Here is a 26135-nt window from a genome sequence, read left to right on the forward strand (position 1 = left end):
ACCTGCCTGCAGCATGTAAAGGAGAGTACTCCCCAAGTAATAGCAGCTATTACACACCAGGGAATCACCTGACACCAGCTGGGCAGGGAGGGGAGATACATGTATTATATATGTTTATACCACAGATTACAGCTTGAAGCAGCAGGAATAACACCAGGGGAACCATACAAACAAATAGACATTTAAACATGACAATAATTACAATAACGACCTTATGCTGAGTTATGAGCAAATCCTGAAAAGAGTAACTATGCTCCCTGGCAAAACGATGTTGCATCGGACGGGACAGTGTATATATACAATGTGGGGACAGATTTAGAGTTGGTTTAGGGCATGTTCTAGATCAAATTTAACTTTCAGTGTAAAATTAATATAAAGTACTTTTCCTACAGGCAAATAAAAAAAAAAAAAAGCAATGAATGTGCCCCCGTCGCACTGTACCATGGACTGCACAGGTCACTGCTCCTAACCCAGCATCAGGCCCAGAGGACACACATGTCCCTGAGAAGGTCTCTTAGTAGATGAAACGCGTTGGGCGATCAGACATCGTGAACAGCGTGTACTGTGCGCAATGGACAACAATCTACAACTCTCATCCTTCTGGAGACAGGTGGTATAAACAATCCCGCCATTATCTGTTTGGAATTCATCCTTGGTCTATATTGATTGGTTTAAACTTATTTTAGCCTATATCTGAGTTTTGTTGCTCTGTTATCTGAGGTGACAGTGTGATTATTAATGGGGCATTTTAAATATAGGTTTTTTTTTCAGGATATTTATCACTATTTTACCTCATGTTTTAATGTGTTTTGCTATTTGGTAATAAATCTGGTTGTCCCCCCTAAATACTGTGATATCTATGGGGATGGACCAGTTCATCACTCACATACAGGAACATCAGGTCACTACAGCATATAACCTTCATATAGCTCTAACACCTTATATAACACCACTGATATTAATATGACTGGTCAGTCAGTGAGCACTTACCTGCCTCCATATCCCTGACCACCAGCCTGGCTGCAGGAGGCCCACTGATTGGTCCATTAATGTCATGTGTGTGTGAGAGACCAGCGCATGGGCTTCTGGGAGTTGTAGTGCTGCTCCTGCTATAACGTTATGCGCAGAGATACGAGAGGACTACAACTCCCAGGAAGCCGTGACTGGCGGGAACCACATCTCATGATTGTGTGAGAAGCTCCCGGCTGGGGCCCTCCTGGGGCCGGGGCTGGTGCTGCGGGCCTGGTAATAGCACAGTCCCCGAACTGCCCCAATCTTAGATTTAAGAAAGAAAACAAAAATCATTTTTACTTTTTATTCATAATATTATAACCAGTTATCTCTCAATAGTGAGAGAAAATGACACAAGAATTTACAGATCATAATACTGATGTGTAATCAGCACAGAATAGGTTAATTAATGTATGTAAGTAACTTGTGTGCCCAGCAGGGAAGGGGTTAATGGATGTATGTAATCTGTGCTCAGCAGGGAAAGGGTTAATGGATGTATGTAATCTGTGCTCAGCAGGGAAGGGGTTAATGGATGTATTTAATGATCTGTGTGCTCAGCAGGGAAGGGGTTAATGGATGTATGTAATGATCTGTGTGCTCAGCAGAGAAGGGGTTAATGGATGTATGTAATGATCTGTGTGCTCAGCAGGGAAGGGGTTAATGGATGTATGTAATGATCTGTGTGCTCAGCAGGGAAGGGGTTAATGGATGTATGTAATGATCTGTGTGCTCAGCAGGGAAGGCGTTAATGGATGTATGTAATGATCTGTGTGCTCAGCAGGGAAGGCGTTAATGGATCTATGTAATGATCTGTGTGCTCAGCAGAGAAGGGGTTAATGGATGTATGTTATGATCTGTGTGCTCAGCAGGGAAGGGGTTAATGGATTATGTAATGATCTGTGTGCTCAGCAGGGAAGGGGTTAATGCATGTATGTAATGATCTGTGTGCTCAGCAGGGAAGGGGTTAATGGATGTATGTAATGATCTGTGTGCTCAGCAGGGAAGGGGTTAATGGATGTATGTAATAATCTGTCTGCTCAGCAGAGAAGGGGTTAATGGATTATGTAATGATCTGTGTGCTCAGCAGAGAAGGGGTTAATGGATGTATGTAATGATCTGTGTGCTCAGCAGAGAAGGGGTTAATGGATGTATGTAATGATCTGTGTGCTCAGCAGGGAAGGGGTTAATGGATTATGTTATGATCTGTGTGCTCAGCAGGGAAGGGGTTAATGGATGTATGTAATGATCTGTGTGCTCAGCAGGGAAGGGGTTAATGGATGTATGTAATGATCTGTGTGCTCAGCAGGGAAGGGGTTAATGGATTATGTTATGATCTGTGTGCTCAGCAGGGAAGGGGTTAATGGATGTATGTAATGATCTGTGTGCTCAGCAGTGAAGGGGTTAATGGATGTATGTAATGATCTGTGTGCTCAGCAGGGAAGGGGTTAATGGATGTATTTAATGATCTGTGTGCTCAGCAGAGAAGGGGTTAATGGATGTATGTTATGATCTGTGTGCTCAGCAGGGAAGGGGTTAATGGATTATGTAATGATCTGTCTGCTCAGCAGGGAAGGGGTTAATGGATGTATGTAATGATCTGTGTGCTCAGCAGAGAAGGGGTTAATGGATGTATGTTATGATCTGTGTGCTCAGCAGAGAAGGGGTTAATGGATGTATGTTATGATCTGTGTGCTCAGCAGGGAAGGGGTTAATGGATGTATGTAATGATCTGTGTGCTCAGCAGGGAAGGGGTTAATGGATGTATGTTATGATCTGTGTGCTCAGCAGGGAAGGGGTTAATGGATTATGTAATGATCTGTCTGCTCAGCAGGGAAGGGGTTAATGGATGTATGTAATGATCTGTCTGCTCAGCAGAGAAGGGGTTAATGGATTATGTAATGATCTGTCTGCTCAGCAGGGCAGGGGTTAATGGATGTATCCTTTGCTTTTAGGGCAAGGGGGCAGCTGTGACCAATCAGCGGACAGGTATCAGATGGCTCTTCCTCTCTGACCAATGAGAAAGTTGCTTCCATGAGAGCAGCAGCTGTTACATGATCGGGACGAGGATCCTGGTATCAGTCACCTGCAGCACCATGGAGAGGAAGATAGCCCGAGAGTTCAGACACAAGGTGAGACCCTTCCCCACTGTGCCACCCCCTGCCCGCTGCACACACAGGGACATGCATTGTACATGGCACACACAGGGACATGCATTGTACATGGCACACAGGGACATGGATCGTACATGGCACACACAGGGACATGGATTGTACGTGGCACACAGGGACATGGATCGTACATGGCACACACAGGGACATGGATCGTACATGGCACACACAGGGACAGAGATTGTACATGGCACACACAGGGACAGGGATCATACATGACACGCAGGGACATATGGATTACACAGGGACATAGATCATACATGACACACACATGGACATAGATCATACATGACACACACATGGACATAGATCATACATGACACACACATGGACATAGATCATACATGACACACACATGGACATAGATCATACATGACACACACATGGACATAGATCATACATGACACACACATGGACATAGATCATACACGACACACACAGGGACATGCAGTACACATGAGACACACAGGGACATTACACGTGTGTCCCTGAGCTGGTGGGATAAAAATGAATGTGACACACAGGGAGCTGAGCGGACAGTAATAAATGTGACACACGAGATGCTGATGTGACACTTCCGACAAGTGTAACTTGAATTAGAGGGAGCCGGAAATATAAAACATGTTTTGATAAAGCTGGAAACCATATTAAATGCATTGAAAAATCTGTAAATGTTTCTACAGATATAGATTTAGAGGGGGAGAGTTTGACGTAACCTGTGCTGAGATGCTCTGCAGTAAGACGTGACGTCAGGTCACATATTACCTCATCTAGTGCAAAATTTAAGGAACTGAAATTAGACCATGATGTCTACTTACTAACACAAGTATTTATATTAGAGCCGTAATGAATGTTTTAGTACGTAAGTGACAGAGTTTCAACTTTGAAGAGGAACATTATTCACCTCTGAACTTATTGCATAGAATTAAGTATATAAAATAATCAGCCAACCATTTAGTAGGAAGTCAAAGCATAACTGCAGACATGGTCCAGAGGTTCAGATTGTGTCTCTGTGACTGAAGTAATTGTGCACAGACAGGATGGTCTCACACTCTCATCTCCTGGGATTTTCATGCACAGTCGTTTCTAGTTTTCATGCAAAACAAAAAGTCCAATAAGCAGCACTGTGGGTTGTACATGGCACACACTGCACCTTGGTAATGAGCGAAGCCAGAGAGCGGCTGACATTAAATAACCCTGTTACTCCTCTGGATGTTACTGTTGTATCTCTGAGCGCACAGATACAATAGTAATGGGTCTATCAGCGGAGACCACCCTAGGATCTCCTGTCCCTGGTATGAAGAATCGTCATTTCAGCTGCTATACGGTCAGGATTTGCCATACACAACATAAATAAATTGTCACAATACATAAAGAGTTTAGGATGCAGTCACTTCACCCTACTTGGCTCTATCTGCCGGGGGGCACAGAGCCTAATGTGGGACAGGTGTTCACCCAGAGGGCTGTACCCATACTGCTCATAGCCCTCCGAGCAGGTATTGGGTGAGAGTGTAAGGTGCAGGGAAGCCGGGGGTCGATACATGGTCACAAAGCACAGCAGCAAAATCAGAATCCAAGGAGAATGGTCAGAGAAGCCAGCCGAAATCACCAGCAGGAATATAATCAATGAGACGGGAGGAAGCCAAGGTAGCATAAGCTAAACAAACATGAAGATGTGACAATCATGAGGGTTACCAGATCTAATTTATACAGCCTGAAATACCGGAGATGGAGTGAGCAGGACCAATAGGCTGTGAGTTGTGCCTTTAAGAGACGGCTGGAGGATCGCGTATGGGCGTACTTTCAAGATGGCGGTCACCTCTGCAGTCATGCCAAGCTCAAGCTAGGGTGCACGGATCAGCTTAGTTGGCTGTTTAGTCCGATGTGCAAGACTAAATCTCAAAAATAGAAACAAACGCTTTATGCGATCACATTTGACTATTTGTAGCTGTAATACTGAGATTTGTTGCATGTTAATCCCACAATGATAACTCTTAAGAAGTATATATAAAAATCCCTTTTATTTAATGCAGGTTAGACCTTGATTCCTTTTATCTGGAAATCTCCATCTCCCACCTAAAGAATTGTTCTCCCTTATTGGTGTCTATATGTCAATGAATGATCTCTTCCTGTAAACCTCATGACCCCTCATCCCCAACCTCTTGCCAACGCATAGACATTTCCTCTCTTGTTCCTCACCACCAGGCACTCCTTATCTTACCCTTATATACCTCAACACCATCCTCCTCCCTTCTTGTCTTGTGTCTTCCATATTAGCTTCTGTTTGTCACTCTGTCAGTCTCCTAGACCCCACCAGTCTGCATTGTATTCATCATAAGTTAGTTTTAGCTGCATTTGTTGTTGTTGTTATTTAAAAATGCAAAAAAAATATATTTACTGACTGTACATTTATACTTCAAAGATTGAAACATGTTTTACCTTATATTTACCTGCCTACAAATTCAATAAACAAGCTGTGTGTGTGTATGCGCGTGTGTGCGTGTGTGTGTGTGTGTATATGTGTGTGTGTATGCGCACGTGTGTGTGTGTGTGTGTATGCGTGTGTGTGTGTGTATGCGTGTGTGTGTGTGTATGCGTGCCTGTGTGTGTGTATGCGTGTATGTGTGTATGCGCGTGTATGTATGCATGTGTGTGTGTATGCGTGTGTGTGTATGCGTCTCTGTGTTTGCGTGTGTGTGTGTGTGTGTGTGTTTGTGTGTGTGTGTGGCGATTGCATTTTCCTGCAGACGATGATATATGTCCTGGACTAGAGCGTAACACAATTTATCTCTTTATCTTCTGATAATGACACAGCCATAATTCATGGTCCTGTCCTATAACGCGTATTATCTGGACGGACGCCATTGTTTCTGCCAGGCTCCGTGTAAATGATGGTTCTGACCTTTATATTTTGCTGTTTAATTGCTTCCCGTCTGTGTCGCCACATTTCATATTTATGGGTTTCATAACTTCACCTGAATAATCCAAGGCGCACACATCTGCCCTTTGACCCTGTGCTGGGGGTGAGATCAGCCTCCGAAGGGGGACTAGTCGCCCCCAACGCAGGTGGCTTAATTTTCTGTCTATTGATCCTGTTTGGCAATAAGAGAACAGAACATTTACTATTATTGTGACTGGTTAACCAGTTAGTGCTCAGTTCCTGTCCAGAAACCACAGATTTACAATGAGGGTCAGAGGTGCGTCTGTAACGCAGGATTTGCAGGGGGGGGGGGGGGGGGGTTTATTCCACACTTCCAGTGTATGACAGAGGTGTGCTAGACTGCTCTCCATCTCTTCCCATATCCTTCAAACACATGGGCAATGGTAGCCAACTGTCCCGATTTTAGTGAGGCAGTCCCAATTTTATGTGACTGTCCTGCTCAGTCAGGACTTTGTTACGACTACAGGGATAGTTGGGATGTACGTCCTGATGAACACTGTATTTTTGTATTATTAAGGGTGATCTGCTGCATCTAACTGTAGTGCAAGTTGCGGAACTGATTGGAACGGATCTGTAGATCCGTGGCTGATGCCCAGGACAGGGGCCAGCCTGACAACAGTCCTGGCAGGAGGGGGGGGTTTCTGGGCAGCTGCGCAATATGTCATGAACGAGCCAACGTTGTGTATTCCATCATTTGTTGGTATTTCCAACATTTTCACTGCATTACCCTGAACTCAAGTAATTAATTGGTGGAAAACGCTTATTATCCCAGGATACATACATGTGACATGTACGCAGGGAACGCAGCCTGTCCATTACTTAGATAGAAATCGTTCATGTCTGGGCAGTCAGTACGGTCTAATGTCTTTGTATGGAGGACTTGGACATTGCGCCTGGTTTGTGGTAATATCAGTGCGTTGTCTATATGATGTTTGTGAAACATCTGGAACACAGTCAAGGCTTCCTCAGGAAGATTAATATCTGTGTACGGGTAACGCACGGTACACTATAAGAATCTCATATCCTATAATCATTATTAGCTTCGCATCTGCACTCACCAGAATGAGCATGAAATAAATTCTACTAGTAATTTTGTCATTAAAAGTTTCCTAAACATTTATTAGGGGAGAGGGACGATACACTTTTCAGGTAAAATGAAAGTCCATATACTGTATATATCTGAACTTAATCAGCATTTGCCCATTGGGCGACATTGTCTGTATAATGGGGTGATCTTACCAATGTGACGCTATCTGGAGGAAATAAGTCCTCTACCATTTTTTTAAACGTCAGAATAGTTCAGGTTAATCAGAAACCATATCAGGGGGTAAATGTATCAAGCTGAGAGAAAGTGGAGATATTGCCTATAGCAACCAATCAGATTGTAGCTATCATTTTGTAGACTGTACTAAATAAACAATAACTATAATCTGGTTGCTATGGGCAACATCTCCACCTTTCAAACCCGCTGGAAACTCTCAGGTTGATACATTTACCCTCAGGAGTTACTCAGTGCATGCTACCATATGTTTCTAACACATCTGTATACTGCAGCAGACTTATAACTTCTCTGTTTAAGACATAATAAATGGACAAGAGCAGAGCGTTTCTATATTATACAATGTTCTTAGTATATAAATACCAGCACCTATTGTGAGAGATAATATTACACATTTATCACTTTCTGATGTAGGAATAGGATATTTTCAGTTTGTTATGGTGCATTTCTCCAGGCTCAGAGCACATTATTCAATTCAGACTCCTGCTTATCCAAGATGCCTCCAATTCACTAGCCAATCCGGTAACTGGGGTGCACACAGCAGCACAGAGTATATCAGGAGACGAGGGATGTGTTAGTGAGGACAGGGCTGCATGTGACAGGGGCAGTGACATGATGTGAGGAGGGGAATGGAGACAGCAGGAAGTCACAGACTGAGCGTTATATAGTGGAAGGAGCAGGGTCCCCCAGCAGCACAGAGTATATCAGGAGACGAGGGATGTGTTAGTGAGGACAGGGCTGCATGTGACAGGGGCAGTGACATGATGTGAGGAGGGGAATGGAGACAGCAGGAAGTCACAGACTGAGAGTTATATAGTAGAAGGAGCAGGGTCCCCCAGCAGCACAGAGTATATCAGGAGATGAGTGATGTGTTAGTGAGGACAGGGTTGTATGTGACAGGGGCAGTGACATGATGTGAGGAGGGGAATGGAGGCAGCAGGAAGCCACAGACTGATAGTTATATAGTGGAAGGAGCAGGGTCCCCAGCAGCACAGAGTATATCAGGAGATGAGTGATGTGTTAGTGAGGACAGGGTTGCATGTGACAGGGGCAGTGACATGATGTGAGGAGGGGAATGGAGGCAGCAGGAAGTCACAGACTGAGAGTTATATAGTGGAAGGAGCAGGGTCCCCAGCAGCACAGAGTATATCAGGAGACGAGGGATGTGTTAGTGAGGACAGGGTTGCATGTGACAGGGGCAGTGACATGATGTGAGGAGGGGAATGGAGGCAGCAGGAAGACACAGACTGAGAGTTATATAGTGGAAGGAGCAGGGTCCCCAGCAGCACAGAGTATATCAGGATATGAGTGATGTGTTAGTGAGGACAGGGCTGCATGTGACAGGGGCAGTGACATGATGTGAGGAGGGGAATGGAGGCAGCAGGAAGTCACAGACTGAGAGTTATATAGTGGAAAGAGCAGGGTCCCCAGCAGCACAGAGTATATCAGGAGATGAGTGATGTGTTAGTGAGGACAGGGCTGCATGTGACAGGGGCAGTGACATGATGTGAGGAGGGGAATGGAGGCAGCAGGAAGCCTCATACTGAGAGTTATATAGTGGAAGGAGCAGGGTCCCCAGCAGCACAGAGTAGTGATGTGAGGCTCCTGTGACCATGTTGAATTGTTTGAGAATATGGTGCAAAATACATCTTGGTGTGTGATACTGGATGAGCACTATTATAATGGGCCATTGTCAGCCGCTCTATAGTGATGCTCATTGTTAAGTACATTAGGGGTTTGCACACGTAAGTGTAGTACGCCCACTAGAGATGAGGACTGTTACATGTGGCATCATCCACGCTTCTTAGGAGGTGGATTTATTATGGGTTCCTAGTCCTTAGTATAAAGATAGCTGCTGATGGTATTAACACACATCCTTAGGGATTAAGAAACTATTAATTAATAAAAGATCCTCGGTTCCAAAATAACTAACCTGCATCACTGCTAGATGCTCCAGAGTGTAGGGACCCCCTGTGGTATCCAGCGTCGGGCTATGATCGGTTAGGAGATCCATAATGTACCCATAGGGATATAAAATAATAGACTGTAAGAGAACGTCGAGAACTTGATCTTCGTGGAGCTGCACCGAGAATGAACCTAGGTGACCTCGAGGGGTCAGTATGTATCTGATGGACCGTTAACCTCTTCATTCATTCTCGTGGATTTAGGAGTCTAATAAAAAGGTAAACGAGAGCTTTGGGAGAGTTATTATTGCCCCATGCTATATCTTGATGTGGCCACATGTTCACACTGTATTTTATATTGCACACATCTTAAAGTGCACACATAGGACGACGATTTTGCGGCCTTAAGTTTACGCCTACGTTTGGGATGAAAAATCGCAGCCTATTCTAAATCTATGTGTACAGCAGAGATGAGGTTAATTTGTAAAGCAGGTTTGATGTATGAAAGGTGGATGGGCTATATGTAATTATTATGCTTCAGTAGTTCTCTTCTAGAGTGTCAGCTCATATGAACAGGAGCATTCAGTATGTATGTGTGTTGTATCTCCGAGTTGTGCAGCACTGTGGAAATAATCAGAATGATGAAGGATATTTCTCTTCCTGTATAATACTATCTCCATTATAGGCGCTGTATATAGACCTCATCATTACACTGCTGCAGTGTTGCACAGGATCACTAATTAGTTTATTAGCTGGAGGTAAAGGTCCGTTTCTGGAATGTGGTTATAGCACAACTGCACCTCTCCGGGATTACCAGTATCCGTGATGCTGGGGCGGACTTTAACCTCTTCTAATCCTTCATCAAGCAGAATTCTTATCTGGTGCTAGTTCTAGTATGTAAATTCATGATCATGAGTACAAAACGGCCGTGGTTTTGTTAAATCCGTAATAATATATCATGGGGTTTTTGTATTTTTAAATCAAGTATATTTATTGTACAGATTTACAGGTAATAAGCAAATATACAACATAAAAAAAACGCCCAAAATAAATAAATCCCAACGAAATAACCCGAGGTTCCGATAATTAAGTGCATCCTTCTGTATAGCATCAATATTGCAAACCCACATTAAAGGTTAGGACTCACTGTAGTGGTGAAGCGTTTATACCATGTGATACGTAAACGTTATGTTGTCATATTTCCAGACTGTATTAGTGCCCAGAGAACAACTATAATGTGTCTTAGGAACCCTCATCCTGAATAATTATATGCTGTACATTGTGTAACTCCTCCATCAGAAACATTTCTGATAACAGCTCCCCCACGGATATAGAGATAATAATATACTTTACATAATGTGCTGAACTTTGTTTATCTTGATGATTTGTTAATTCTTCTTTATTGTGTTGCATTGCGTAATGTCGTCTGCTAAATAGAAGCCCCCGATTAGTATCCCCCCCCCCCCCCTCCATGCTTGTTAGGGTGAGTGACACCCCCTCCGTACTCTAACAGCGTGCGGTAACTCAATCCCGGTTTATGAACGCTTGCCTTGAAAGGCTCCGAGAGCAGCCACAACAGCCCAGCATCTGTTCCACAGGAGATCCTGCACATCTCTGGGGACATGTGTCATATTAACGAATGGCCCAAGAGATTTCTGAAGGTGTTTTTCCAGCAGTACATTCCCCGGCAGGTAGGGAGCAGCGTGGTGTGTGTGATCCCAGCAGGTAGGGAGCAGCGTGGTGTGTGTGATCCCAGCAGGTAGGGAGCAGCGTGGTGTGTGATCCCGGCAGGTAGGCAGCGGCGTGGCGCGTGATTCTGTGGTAGGTAGGGAGCGGCGTGGTACGTGATCCCGGCAGGTAGGGAGCAGCGTGGTGCGTGATCCCGGCAGGTAGCCAGCGGCGTGGCGCGTGATTCTGTGGTAGGAAATTATCCCTCTGGAATTACTGATGCTGACTATATTTGTGTTGCAGGTGGAGAAATGCATTGACAATGAGGCGGAGAAGGATTATCTGTACGATGTCCTGCGGATGTACTATCAGTAAGTATAAATTGTTATTACCCAAGGCTTTGTGTTGGTGATTTCTGATAATTGGGCGGTGGGGGGTGTCTACAATTCCTTTACATATGACTTATATTAGTTTAGGAGATTTGTATATGTATCTGTATTGTGTGTACTATGTACTATATATTGACTATACCCTATATATTGTGGCGATGTGTAAACAGTATTCCTATATACTGATTATACTCTGAGTAACTATGTTATATGCTGTTAGAGGAGATCTGCGTTAAGGGACGCAATTAAACCTTATATGAGCATATGCTTCAGGACAAGATTTACAGAATTCCTTATCTAGGCACATCTGGGAGATTCTATTTAATGGGATATTCTGAAAAGCTGTCCTGCTGATATCTGTAACGGGAGGGTCTCCTCGCCCCCAACACCCCCTCCTCTCCTCGCCCCCAACACCCCCTCCTCTCCTGGGGACATGGGATGATTGGCAGCTGAATGTTTCCAAGTTTCCAGCCGCTCTTTGTTCCTCTTCTGTCAGATCTCATCAGTTTCAGGCTGTCTAATTGTTCTCTTTGTATAAAGCAGCGAGTGAGGCTGTGAATCGGGGTTCTCAATTATTAACAGAGCGACGGTGACTGCAGTCATTGTGGCTTTGTAGAAGTAGATTTATACCCTGCAGAAACACATATTTTATATGACTCTAATCTCAGGTCATTGTCGTGGTTCGAAGCCTCAGAATTTGTACATTCATGATACACTGTCAGTAACTTTTGTTATTAGACATTTCTCAGTGATGCAGGAAATAATAGTTTTATTCAGAATTTGTTAGACGTGTATCTGACATCTTCCATCACACTATAGGGCAGATTTATTTCACAGCGTTGTTCTCGCGGGGCGTGCACAATTACCGTTACTACTGTAAGTTCATCGCTGATTTTTGTTTGCAGCACCTTGAGCCGCGAGCAGAAATCTGTGTTAAAATTACCAAAGAAACAGTAACTGAGCGCGCCCTACGTTGTTTTAAAGAACAACCCCTATATGTATTTCCTGCATCGCTGTTTGTCTTACTATTGTGTAATTGTGTTACAGATTACACAGGTGTCCAACATAGTGTGACAGGTATTAATAGTTACTGTATTTGAAGACAAACTCCCCACAGGGTGTTACACACTGCTGGAATGTGGACAGTATTTAGCTATTAGCGCGACATCGCAGTGTATGTGAACACGCCTGATATCTGATGATCTGATTGGAAGATGAGCGCTATCGGCCTGTGCACAGCTGTATTCCCTCTACAGTAACACCGGGAGTCATACAACCTCTCATGCAGGTGATTGGACATTAGCCGTCTCGCTCAGGACAAGCGTGGGCATCAGGCCACGTGTGGGACACAACCAGCAAGAGGCTGCCCATACAATGTGCACCTTGTCAGCCAATTAGATTGGTTTAGACCTGATTGGTCACAGATTGTAGCATGTAAGGGCTCAGAGCGTTGTCTGGTACTCTAAGTAAATCTGATCAGACAGTGGCCACACTAAGATATGAATGCTTCAGATTTATGCTTGTATGTAAGAACGCCCACTGTATGCACTCCTGTCATGTGAGAAGGGGATCAGGGAACTGTTACCCGGGGATTATTACATTAGAAATGAATAAATGGAGAAGATGACTTTTAGAGAATTTCTCTGGCTCCAGTTGAGTCCCGTCCTTGACTTAGAAGGTCGGCTGGGTGGAGATTCATCCATTGTAACTTCTGGTGGGTGCAGAGAGCGGGCAGACGGTCCAGCTGTGTCCAGCGTTGGCATCAGATATGAATGATTTGAATGTTGTTCCCTGAATTCTGACACAAAATTGGAAAAAAAAACAAAATCCCCAATTGCCAGTAGTAATGGCCCTTGAAATCATTCCTGGACTGAACCTCACAACACAGTAATTGTGTGACAAACGGGGACTAATACATTTAATGTCTATCATCACAGAAATAACATGTCTACAGCCGACACTCTGTCCTGGAGAGGTAAATGTCTTATTCCAGATATTAGAGGTTATATCAGATAGTAGCACTGATGTTTCTCTAGCGTTAACAGTTGGGGGACACTGCGGACCATGAGGCATAGAGGGCGCTGTGGAGTCCAGGGACTATAAACTTGTCTAACCTGCCCCCTCCTTTCTAATACTCAGTTTTTGTGGTAGTGTCCAACGCAGTAGGGCACTTTTTAGTTTAGCTATATTTTTTTTAACTTATTTCTTATTTTTTTAGCTTACTGTTACATTAGACTTAGCAGCATTTACACTGTGAACGCCGCGGACGCTGACCGGGGGAGGTCCTTTTGGCGCTTTAGTGCCACCCCCCCCTGTCATGATACGAACCCCCAGGAACAGGAGGACATTTCTGGGTAGATGGAAGATCTGTCTATAAGACAGGGATTGAAGACCTAATCTTGAGACAGGTGCTTCGTATTTCTGCTTATGACCACTGGATAACACTAGCACAGACTTCTATGTTCAAAAGAACAAAGAAAAGGACTGTGTTTGGGGGGTTTTTCCCCATCTCCTCAACTTTTGGAAATCTGGGGTGAGGCCAGACTAATACCAGACACTAAAGTTTCAGATGCCTGAAAGTTATCTGTTTTATTATCTTTTTCCAAATGCGGAAATGGGATCTTGGGAGATGGACCCTAGTGTTGACGCCCCTATGACTTATTTGGTAAAATCAACCATCATTCCTTTTTCCTAATTCTGCTAGCTTAAAAGATAGCTCTGACCGGAAATGCGAAGGCACTCAGAAGTCTATTTATCTGGCTTCAGGTGTATCCCTGCGCCCTGTTATGGTGGCAGCCTGGGTTGTCACCGCTCTGAGTGATGGTATCCAGGCTGGTACTACGAGAGCTGACCTGGTTCCCAGGGTAGATCATATTAAAGAGGCTGCTGAGTTCCTGGGAGATGTGGTCTTCGTTGACGTGCAGGGATTGTCTCGTACTTCCTCTTTGGCCATAGCAGCAGACGTACTCTTTGGCTTAAGCCTTTGTGTGCAGATGCTGAATCCAAATGAGCTTTGGAGGCCCTGTCCTTTAATGGCTCAGTGCTGTTTGGCCAAGCTCTGGACAAATTTATTGCCCATGCCACGGGAGGAAAGAGTTCCTTTCTCCCAGTGGACACTGAAAAAGCTAATGGTAAACATTTTCGATCCTTTTGATATGTTGGGAATTCCAGAGGTGCTTCTGGCAGAGGCCACTCCTCAGCACCTCGGGCAATGAGCCAGACACGCCTGGAGAGGCCACCACCCGACATCCATGCAGATTGAAAAGCCTGACTCGCAACCCTGTCAGACGGTGGGAACGGTGGTGGGGCCCCGCTTCTTGGGGTTTCACGGCAGGAGGGTAAATTCCACTACCAATTCATGGGTAAGGTGAGTAGCTTCCAGGGGTTACATTCTGGATCTGGAGGGACCTCCCAGGCATTTCCTCAGCACTCCTCTTTCTCAGGACCCTGTAAGAAGGGAGGCCCTGAGAAAAGCTGTCTGGTCTTTGGGGTATTCAGGGGTGGTGGTTCCGGGTGGTGGGGACTGCGTTACTGCTCACACCTTTTTCTGGTTCAGAAGCCATTCTAAATATGAAAGATCTGAACACCCATTTTAGGGTTCCAACGTTTCGTATGAAGTCCGTCCATATGTTCTGTTATAAACTCCATGGAAAGGGGCGAATTCCTGGCATCCTTGGACATCAAGGATGCGTATCTGCACGTGCCGATATGGCAGGGTCATCGCAGTCTGTTGAGGTTCGCGGTGGAGCGGAAACACTACCAATTCCGAGCTCTCCCCTTTGGGCTGGCAACAGCTCCCAGGGTGTTCACGAAGGTGATGGCTGTCATGGCTGCTCAGTTTAGGTTATGGGGAGTTGTGATCATCTCCTTCCTGGACGATCTCTTGCTAAAAGCGGATTCGGCAGCTCGGCTGAACTCATCTGCAATTGACGAGGCAATTCTTACAGGACTATGGCTGGATTCTCAATGTAGACAAATTCAACATGATCCTTCCCAGCGGATGGCGTCTCTAGGTCTATATCCGACACCGGGTCCCAGAAGGTGTTTTTGCTTTCAGACAAAATTTGGACTCTTCATCTTCAGGTGAAGTTCTTACTCTCGCTGACACACATCTCAGTTCTGCAGTGCATTTGTGGATTTATGTGGCTTGGTCGGTAAGGAAGAATGACAACCTCCTGGGGGTAAATGTATCGAGCTGAGAGTTTTCCGGCGAGTTTGAAAAGTGGAGATGTTGCCTATAGCAACCAATCAGATTCTAGCTATCATTTGGTAGAATGTACTAAATAAATAACTAGAGTCTGATTGGTTTTTCAAACCCACTGCAAAACTCTCAGCTTGAAACATTTACCCCCTGGTGTTATATAGTGTTCGGAAGTGTGGCTGGCCAGCCAGGAAACAGACAAAATCTAGATGTTTCCAGTGGGTTTTACTGCACATTAAGCTAGGTCAGTTAGTTCTTGCGCGGCGCGGCACGGGGCTTCGGTTGAGCAGTTGTGCTGGGCAGCTACTTGGTTTTCCATCCACTCGTTCACAAAAAATCTTGGTTTCATGTCTTTGCTTCTAAAGACGCAAGTTTTGGCTGTAAAGTTTTACATTCTGCTCGGTCTGAGCATTCGCACCCATAGGGGCAGCTTTGGAACGTCCTCATGGTCTCCAGTGTCCCTCAACTCTTAGTGCTAGAGCTCTTACTGTAAAATCTTTTTCTCTAAACACAGTTGGGGGACACTGCGCTCCCACCGTTTTGTTGCTCTGACAGTTCGTTGTGTGTTCTGTTGGTTAAGTTGTCCCCTCTCTTGCAGTTTGGTTAGTTCAATAAACTGAGTATTTTTGGCCAGTGGGGAGGGGGGGGCTTAGAGGGGAGGGAGCAGGATAGACAAGTTTGTAGTGCCTTGACTCCACAACGCCCTCTATACCTCATGGTCCGCAGTGTCCCCCAACTTTGTTTAGATTGAGAAATAGATTTTACAGTAAGTACAAACATCTTCTTTTTATCTTCTCTGCTTCCTGTATACAGGGAGGTGTATTATGCTCATTTCTTCTAGTGTCTTCCGATGACCTTCCATAATGTTGTTCTAGAGCTGGAGAGATTGGTGTCCTTCCATAATGTTGTTCTAGAGCTAGAGAGATTGGTGTCCTTCCATATAGTTATTCTAGAGCTGACAGCCAAAGAGGTCAGTGTCATGTTATTTTAGAGCTGGAAAGATTGTTCTCCTTCCATAATGCTGTTCTGGAACTGAAGAGATTGGAGTCCTTCCATAATGTTGTTCTAGAGCTAGAGAGATTGGTGTCCTTCCATAATTTTATTGTGGACCTGGAAAGATTGTTGTCCTTCCATAATGTTATTCTACAGTTTGAGAGAACAGTGTCCATGTTATTGTAGAGTTGTTGAGATTTTTGTCATTCTGGAAAATGAATAGTTATTGTTTTGTTCTTCTGAAGGTCCATGGACCTCCCTGTCTTTGTGGGGGATCTGAAACTTGTCATCAATGACCCATTGCGATTGCCCCTTTTTGATGCTATTCGTCCCCTCATCCCTCTGAAACATCAGGTGGAATATGATCAGCTGACACCGAAACGTTCAAGGTAATGATGTGCCTGGGAATGTTGCGATGTGGGAGATCTGGGTGTTATAAGACCTTTGTACTATCTGAGAGGATTAATATGATCACATGTTATTAATATTCTGTGACATGAAACGTCTGTACCGGAGAACGAAGCATGATGGGAGCAACGATGAATGTGAGCTCAAATGAGCCTAGAAATGTCTGTGTCTGCTGCAGAAAGGGTCTGTCTCTGAGTAGTGTATATATGGCACGTGCTCATGTATATATGTATGTATAGGTGATGTGTGTAGTGTCCTCTCCTGTGTATGTACCTGTTCAGGTGACATACAGTATATGTAGTGTTCCCTCCTATGTATGTATGGGTGACATATATGTAGTGTTTCCTCATGTATGTTTGGGTGACATATATGTAGTGTTTTCTCATGTATGTTTGGGTGACATATATATGTGTGTGTGTGTGTGTGTGTGTGTGTGTGTGTGTGTGTGTGTTTCCTCATGTATGTTTGGGTGACATATATGTAATGTATGTCATCTCCAGGAAGCTGAGGGAGGTGAAGTTAGATCGCTCCCACCCTGATGGTCTCGGACTCAGTGTCAGAGGTGGTCTGGAGTTTAGTTGTGGTCTCTATATCTCCCACATTATGAAAGAAGGACAAGCGGACAACGCCGGACTCCAGGTGAGGTTATTCCCCGTGATCTGATATAGGCAGGGGACATGGTGCTCTCTGTGGAGGTTGTGTTGTTCCTGGTATTGATGCTCCTATATAGACGTGAGGACTGTTCATGCTCACATGGATTTACGCAGCTGGATCTTGCCATACTTTGTTCATGATCGCTCAATAGCCACATGAAGGAGGCCGTAGTGGGTAGATCAGGTGATTTGGTGTCCTGGGGGCCCCCAGAATATAACGCCCACTGAGTTTACAGGAACCTCCAAAAATAGATCTCATCTATATTAAATAGATCATTCTCTGGCATCAGGCTTGTTGGGTTCACACGCACCAACATCACCGTCTGTGACCGGCTTACGAGACCAGTGACTGTTCATTACAGAGGGGTTCATCTTTGCCTAATTCTGTAAGTCATGGGTCCTAGGGGCATTAACCCCGAGCTGTAAAAGCCTATGAAGTGTGTGTATCTTCCTCTGATGTTAGAGGTTAGTTGGACAATGGTGAATGTTATAACTACAAAGCTGTACCGATATAGTATCTGTAGGGGGGAATTAGCAGAGAATTCACAGGAAGCTCATCCCTTCTTTACAGCAAAATGTAATTTCCAGAACTGAAGATCGGATAAATTTACCATGTCATTATTTCTTCAACCCGTAATCCTCATTGAATCCTAACTGCAGGGGTGTAATTCAGTTTATCCCAGTTGTGTCCATTCTAAATGTTCAGTCTCAGGTTTCTGGGGTCCTGAGTCCCTGGAAGAGGTAATCACTGTAGCTTAGGGTTCCACGTGCACCAGTCCATCGTCTTATAAGGAATCGGTAGATACATACGACTCTGATTATAAATTGACCTGATTCTAAAAGTGACAGAGGGTTTTCATATTGAAGATTGCAGGGACCAGTTTACACACCGAATTGCCTTGTGTCAAGCAGACAATTGACAGATGAAGGGATGGATGCCTATAGACCCTTGATCCAAGAGCTCACAATTTAGCCCCCCCAGCCCACCCCCTTATATATTCTTCTTTTCTATCCTTTCTCTCCCAATATCTGTGACTACAACATAACCTTTACCAGTGTGCAGACTACGATTCTATAATAAGTCAAACATTTGTCAGCTAAGATGCCGTTGGTTTTGCGCAGTATTATTTCAGTTCTTTATATGTTTTCCCAGTTCCTGTATCTCATTCCCCCGATGTTCCATGTAGTGCGTAGGACGTCACATCACCATGGCCCACAGAGTGGTTGTCTTTTGTAGTAGCGATATTTGGGATCCTGTGTGTCGGGGAGCTCCCAGAACCGCGTCCCCTCGATGTAGATTAACGTTATTGTTACTCACCAGTCGCCTGATACAGAATTTACTCGCATACGTCTTTACATCTAGTCACTCCCACTGTGTTAACTGACAGAGATAATTGTTATGGATAGTTCTCACGCTGAAATTCCACCCTGAGCGGTACCTTTATACCTGGAAACACAGAGAAATGGAATATAATAATCTCTTATGGTAACGTCAGCATTAATTCCGATTCTCCTGCTAATTAATGTGTCGGGGGCTCTCAGTCTTTGTGTCTAGAGAGTCTACGAACTCCTCTTCTGCTAATCACAGGAGCGTAATCTTGTACCCACCCTGAATAAAGACATTGCAGCCCCCTCCCCGTCTATCCCAATGTTGCAAATAAAAGTGAGATATTATCAGATCACATAATGGCTCTGCGGAGAAATCTAGATTACTCCTCGTTTTATGAAACTATTTCGGCTCTTTGTGTCTTTCAGACAGTTCAGTGTCAGTTTTCTGTGTATTCCACCTGGTGCTTGTTCTGCAGAGAGAGAAGTGTTAGCAGACCTCATTGTATGTATCCGTCATTGTCTCTCGCACAAAGCACGTCGCGATCCTTTATATATGCAGTATCTCCAGAATGTTTTCACAAAGGGTCCAGTATACAAAACTACATAGGATTGTCATGTATGTTACATATGTGCACAGTGTGCCTGCATAAGGGCAGTATAGGTATATATACATAGTGTGATATAGACCTCAGTGCCGCTGTCTTGGAGCTGGAAGAGACTGTGGGGAGGTGTTGGGAGCAGATGATGTAGGAGGACGGTTGAGGTTTGCAGAGTAGTGAGTGACTTATAGATAATGTATAGAGAGCAGATACTTAAAAAACTGAAGGAGAAGATCTAATTGGTACAAATTACTTTATAGTCCATGTTGGGAACAGGCTGAGTGTAATCCACTGGTGAGCAATGTTCGTGTACTACACTCTGGTTCTAATGGAGACAAAGAGCGGCAATGTCTGATATATATGAGCGGAGACAGTTTAGACCAGGCTATAGAATGGGATTCTATTATGGAAGTGTAATGTGATGATACGGAACTGAAGGACTGGAGTGTATGTGTGTGTATATATATATATATATATATATATATATATATATATATATATATATATATATATATATATTAGTATGTATATGTGATTAGTTTCCAGAAGATATGTGTGATATTCGGTGCATTCCTTCCAGTTATCTCATGATCATGATTCCAGTTAATCATTATTAACCTTCTCTGTTTAAGATTGGAGACGAGGTGGTTCGGATTAACGGATACTCAATCAGTTCGTGCACTCACGAGGAAGTGATCAATCTCATTCGCACAAAGAAGATTGTGTCCATTAAAGTGAGACGTAAGTTGTCTGTCGTAGACAGTGCGTTCTTGCTGCCGCTGTTTGTGTGAGGCTGACGCCTGTCTCTTGTCTCTGCAGATGTCGGGATGTTTCCTGTCAAAAGGTGACTTGTGGCTGTTATGTACCTGCTTATAAAGAGCAACATATGGTCCTATATATCATATACACTACTGATTTATCCCCTCAATGTACTGTATTCTCCCCTGTACCCCTAACCCTAATTATACATACACAGTAAGTACTTTACACGGTGTTACCCCCCTTGTGTTGTATAATATATCTTGTACGTTACACATTATTATACACTAAGCTGTGTGAATGAATGAAAGAGGTTGTGATCTATAATTACATAGACACTATTTCCTCTGTTTCTAGTTCGGCTGAGGAGCCACTAAAGTGGCAGTATGCGGACCAGTACATCTCCGAGACGGAGGTAGATGTGTGAGCTACTCATGTGCTGTGTATCACACTGATCGTACTTCCTGACCTTATTCTACATGTACTACTGACCTTGTTCTACATGTACTTCCTGACCTTATTCTACATGTACTACTGACCTTGTTCTGCATGTACTACTGACCTTATTCTACATGTACTACTGACCTTATTCTACATGTACTACTGACCTTGTTCTACATGTACTACTGACCTTATTCTACATGTACTACTGACCTTATTCTACATATACTACTGACCTTGTTCTACATGTACTTCCTGACCTTGTTCTACATGTACTACTGACCTTGTTCTACATGTACTACTGACCTTATTCTACATGTACTACTGACCTTATTCTACATGTACTACTGACCTTATTCTACATGTACTACTGACCTTGTTCTACATGTACTACTGACCTTATTCTACATGTACTACTGACCTTGTTCTACATGTACTACTGACCTTATTCTACATGTACTACTGACCTTATTCTACATGTACTACTGACCTTGTTCTACATGTACTACTGACCTTGTTCTACATGTACTACTGACCTTGTTCTACATGTACTACTGACCTTATTCTACATGTACTACTGACCTTGTTCTGCATGTACTACTGACCTTATTCTACATGTACTACTGACCTTATTCTACATGTACTACTGACCTTATTCTACATGTACTACTGACCTTGTTCTACATGTACTACTGACCTTATTCTACATGTACTACTGACCTTATTCTACATATACTACTGACCTTGTTCTACATGTACTTCCTGACCTTGTTCTACATGTACTACTGACCTTGTTCTACATGTACTACTGACCTTATTCTACATGTACTACTGACCTTATTCTACATGTACTACTGACCTTATTCTACATGTACTACTGACCTTGTTCTACATGTACTACTGACCTTATTCTACATGTACTACTGACCTTGTTCTACATGTACTACTGACCTTATTCTACATGTACTACTGACCTTATTCTACACGTACTACTGACCTTATTCTACATGTACTACTGACCTTGTTCTACATATACTACTGACCTTATTCTACTCATACTACTGACCTTATTCTACATGTACTACTGACCTTGTTCTACATGTACTACTGACCTTATTCTACATGTACTACTGACCTTGTTCTACATGTACTACTGACCTTATTCTACATGTACTACTGACCTTATTCTACATGTACTACTGACCTTATTCTACATGTACTACTGACCTTGTTCTACATGTACTTCCTGACCTTATTCTACATGTACTACTGACCTTGTTCTGCATGTACTACTGACCTTGTTCTGCATGTACTACTGACCTTATTCTACATATACTACTGACCTTGTTCTACACGTACTACTGACCTTGTTCTGCATGTACTACTGACCTTGTTCTACATGTACTACTGACCTTATTCTACATATACTACTGACCTTGTTCTACACGTACTACTGACCTTGTTCTGCATGTACTACTGACCTTGTTCTACATGTACTACTGACCTTATTCTACATGTACTACTGACCTTATTCTACATGTACTACTGACCTTAGTCTACATGTACTACTGACCTTATTCTACATGTACTACTGACCTTATTCTACATGTACTACTGACCTTATTCTACATGTACTACTGACCTTATTCTACATGTACTACTGACCTTATTCTACATGTACTACTGACCTTATTCTATATATCTTCCTGACCTTATTCTACATGTACTACTGACCTTATTCTATATATCTTCCTGACCTTATTCTACATGTACTACTGACCTTATTCTACACATACTACTGACCTTATTCTACATGTACTACTGACCTTATTCTACACATACTACTGACCTTATTCTACACATACTACTGACCTTATTCTATATGTACTGCTGACCTTATTCTACATATACTACTGACCTTATTCTATATATACTACTGACCTTATTCTATATATACTACTGACCTTATTCTACTCATACTACTGACCTTATTCTACTCTTACTACTGACCTTATTCTACTCATACTACTGACCTTATTCTACTCATACTACTGACCTTATTCTATATATCTTCCTGACCTTATTCTACTCATACTACTGACCTTATTCTACACATACTACTGACCTTATTCTACATGTACTACTGACCTTATTCTACATGTACTACTGACCTTATTCTACATATACTACTGACCTTATTCTACTCATACTACTGACCTTATTCTACATGTACTACTGACCTTATTCTACATGTACTACTGACCTTATTCTACATGTACTACTGACCTTATTCTACATATACTACTGACCTTATTCTACATGTACTACTGACCTTATTCTACATGTACTTCTGTCATTATTCTACATGTACTACTGACCTTATTCTACATATACTACTGACCTTATTCTACTCATACTACTGACCTTATTCTATATATCTTCCTGACCTTATTCTACATATACTACTGACCTTATTCTACATGTACTACTGACCTTATTCTACATGTACTACTGACCTTATTCTACATATACTACTGACCTTATTCTACATGTACTACTGACCTTATTCTACATGTACTACTGACCTTATTCTATATGTACTACTGACCTTATTCTACATGTACTACTGACCTTATTCTACATATACTACTGACCTTATTCTACATGTACTACTGACCTTATTCTACATATACTACTGACCTTATTCTACTCATACTACTGACCTTATTCTATATATCTTCCTGACCTTATTCTACATATACTACTGACCTTATTCTACATGTACTACTGACCTTATTCTACATATACTAATATACTACTGACTTTATTCTTTGCCTATTCCAATATCAGTAGGATACAATCTTCCTGGGTACCGACAGCAGTGGGAGAAGTGGTATGGTATACCACTGTAGTATACCAGCACACCTCCACCACTGAGTGTGTGTGTGTATATATATATATATGTATGTATGTATGTGTGTAGATAGATAAATATAGATATACATTTCCTACATACAGGGGTCAGATCAGGGTCCTGTCCCTTTTATCCTGGTTTTCTGGAGGTAAAATTCCACCTGACCTTTACCCAGTGAATTTGTACAGCCCCTAGTCTGGGCTTTCATAGATCTTCCCCTCTGATACTTGTAACACAACAAATGTCAACACACATAATAGACTGCTCGGTAGGAGTTAATTCAGCCGGTGCGGTTACGCACATCGCTGTAAGTGTTGAAAGTCGTCATATTTACAACATGTGAACAGAAGCTCTTCGCTTTTTAAATGTTTAGCAATTTTAATAGCGTTTGAACAGCTCATAAAAAACTCAATTACACACAGCATTGACACCACCTTTGTGACATCCCTGTTCTTCCTCATATATGATACCTTGATCATAACAGCCCTTGGTGAACACTAAGCTGCTGTCAATCAGAGCTGTTAGACAAGCGGAGGAGCTTAGCAGCACTCAGAAGTGACGTGTTTCAGCCATATAGCAACAGAATAATATAAGGACTGCAATGTGCCAGTACAGATTTGATTGTAAAAAGTGGGTGGAAATCCATTTTAACTATCTAATAACATCGACTAAGGCATGAAAGTGCCCTGATCACAAGAGCATACAATTAAAAGTAAGACCGAGGATGTACAATGAGCACTGTTGAGGCTCCAGCCTCTGGCTGCTGTTTAGGTGTTGGATCCACAGGGAAGGAGCTGAATATTATAAGATGATGAGTATTTTATAGTAGAGGAAGCCTCATCCCTGGACGTCATGTGCAGGTCCTTCTGTGCCCTGGGACCTCTTTCCCTTACCCCATAGTCATCACCAGAGCTGAAGAAGGTGGCACCATTTTCTATTATTATTATTATTATTATTATTATTATTATTATTATTATTATTATTATTGTTTATTTATGAGGCACCACAAAGGGTCCACAGCGCCGTACATAGAGCATGGGACAGCAGTACAGGGTAACAATGCAAGGCGTACAAGCAGAACAAAGACTAGGTGCAATAAGTACAGAAAGTATAAATAATGCTCTGAAGCATAAAAACTTCAAACCAAGCAGAGAGCAGGTGCACAGGCAAAGAGGTGAAAGTGACGACCAGCCGCAGAGAGTGGGGATGGAGGGGAGAGAGTAGGAGGCTGAACCTGTGCCCACAAGTGTGGGTTCTTGTGACTGGATCTCTGATAAATAACTTTTGGTATAAATTTATTTAAAGAAAATAGCGCAGGGCGCTTATTTATATAATGGCACATGCACTTATTTTTGATATTGTGTATATTTTGAGATAGGAAATCGTTATTTCTGAGACCAGGGTAGAAAATGTGTTTTCCTGTTTAGCCTTGCTAGAGGGAATGCATTCATGTCTAAGGTATATGTTTGATTTCTGATGAGCATTTCTAATTCTGTTGTGTAGTCTAGAGGATGTGTTCATTAAGGCTCATTAAGTCTATTTAATGTGAGTGACTAACACTTGAATGCACAGCAGGGGGCTGTTACCTGAATGCAGGTCCTGTTAGACAGACAGGAACTCTAAACAATGGAGACAGAACATCTGAAGAAATCAGGGTGATGTGGAAGTTAAATTCAGTTAGATGCAAAACTAGATTACATCCTGAGATCTGATGGAATATTCTAGACGGGTTGGAGCCAGCTAGGCCCAAGGGGCTGGTTTACCTCTGCTAGGAGTTATGTCAGAACTGTATAAAAGGTGAGCTGTGTGAGCATGTAATGTATTCTTCTGATGTTCCATCTGACCTGACCACTGATACCTCTAATTAGTGAAACTGTCCTTGTCAGGACATTAGAGCAATAAACATCACTCTGCTTCAAGACCTGCTTGACAACTTCTTCAATATGCTGTAATCCTGTGACCTACAGATTAGACCCTAAATCTGATCCGTTCTCCGGCTGTCTGAGATTTGGACCCAGCTCCTAGTACCACCTCTTTGCCTGCTGCCCATGCAGCCCTGGTCAGTGTGATAGGCCAGGGGAGGGATCCATCCACAGCAACCATGATCTATAGTGAGAGGTCAGGAGTACCAGCCCAGGTACACTGGCAACTAGAAGAGGAGCGAGACAGGTGTTGCGGAGGCCAGTATGGAGGAGGTTGCAGTAATCCAGGCGGGAGATGATGAGAGAGTGGATGAGAGTTTTTGCGGCATCAGTGGAGAGGAAGGGTCTGATCCGGGCTATATTGCGGAGATGGAAGCGGCAGGATTGGGCAAGGGATTGTATGTGATGGGTAAAGGAGAGGGTGGAGTCAAGGGTGACCCCCAGACAAGAGACAATGGTAGAGCCAGTGGTGATGGAGAGGGGTAAAGACAGAGTTCAGATTTGGCCATATTGAGCTTGTGGAAGTGTTTCTACACTTTCATTGCTCACTCCCCAT

At 43.1% G+C, this 26135-nt stretch overlaps 1 protein-coding gene across 5 annotated transcripts in view; it reads left to right on the plus strand.

The window, feature by feature from the left end:
* The first annotated feature begins 1162 nt into the window (after positions 1-1162).
* USH1C (USH1 protein network component harmonin) overlaps positions 1163-26135 on the plus strand; it is a 66688-nt gene continuing 41715 nt past the window's right edge. For 4 of the 5 annotated variants that reach the window (XM_075187555.1, XM_075187556.1, XM_075187552.1 and 1 more), the window contains exons 1-8: positions 1163-1245; positions 2964-3140; positions 11275-11342; positions 16800-16943; positions 17463-17601; positions 20176-20284; positions 20363-20387; positions 20660-20717. In XM_075187555.1, coding sequence (XP_075043656.1) covers positions 3063-3140; positions 11275-11342; positions 16800-16943; positions 17463-17601; positions 20176-20284; positions 20363-20387; positions 20660-20717 — 621 coding nt within the window. In that variant the 5' untranslated portion in view covers positions 1163-1245; positions 2964-3062. The other variant, XM_075187553.1, reaches the window with a different exon arrangement.

This window comes from Mixophyes fleayi, chromosome 10, assembly GCF_038048845.1.
Source record: "Mixophyes fleayi isolate aMixFle1 chromosome 10, aMixFle1.hap1, whole genome shotgun sequence".
Lineage (NCBI taxonomy): Eukaryota > Metazoa > Chordata > Amphibia > Anura > Limnodynastidae > Mixophyes > Mixophyes fleayi.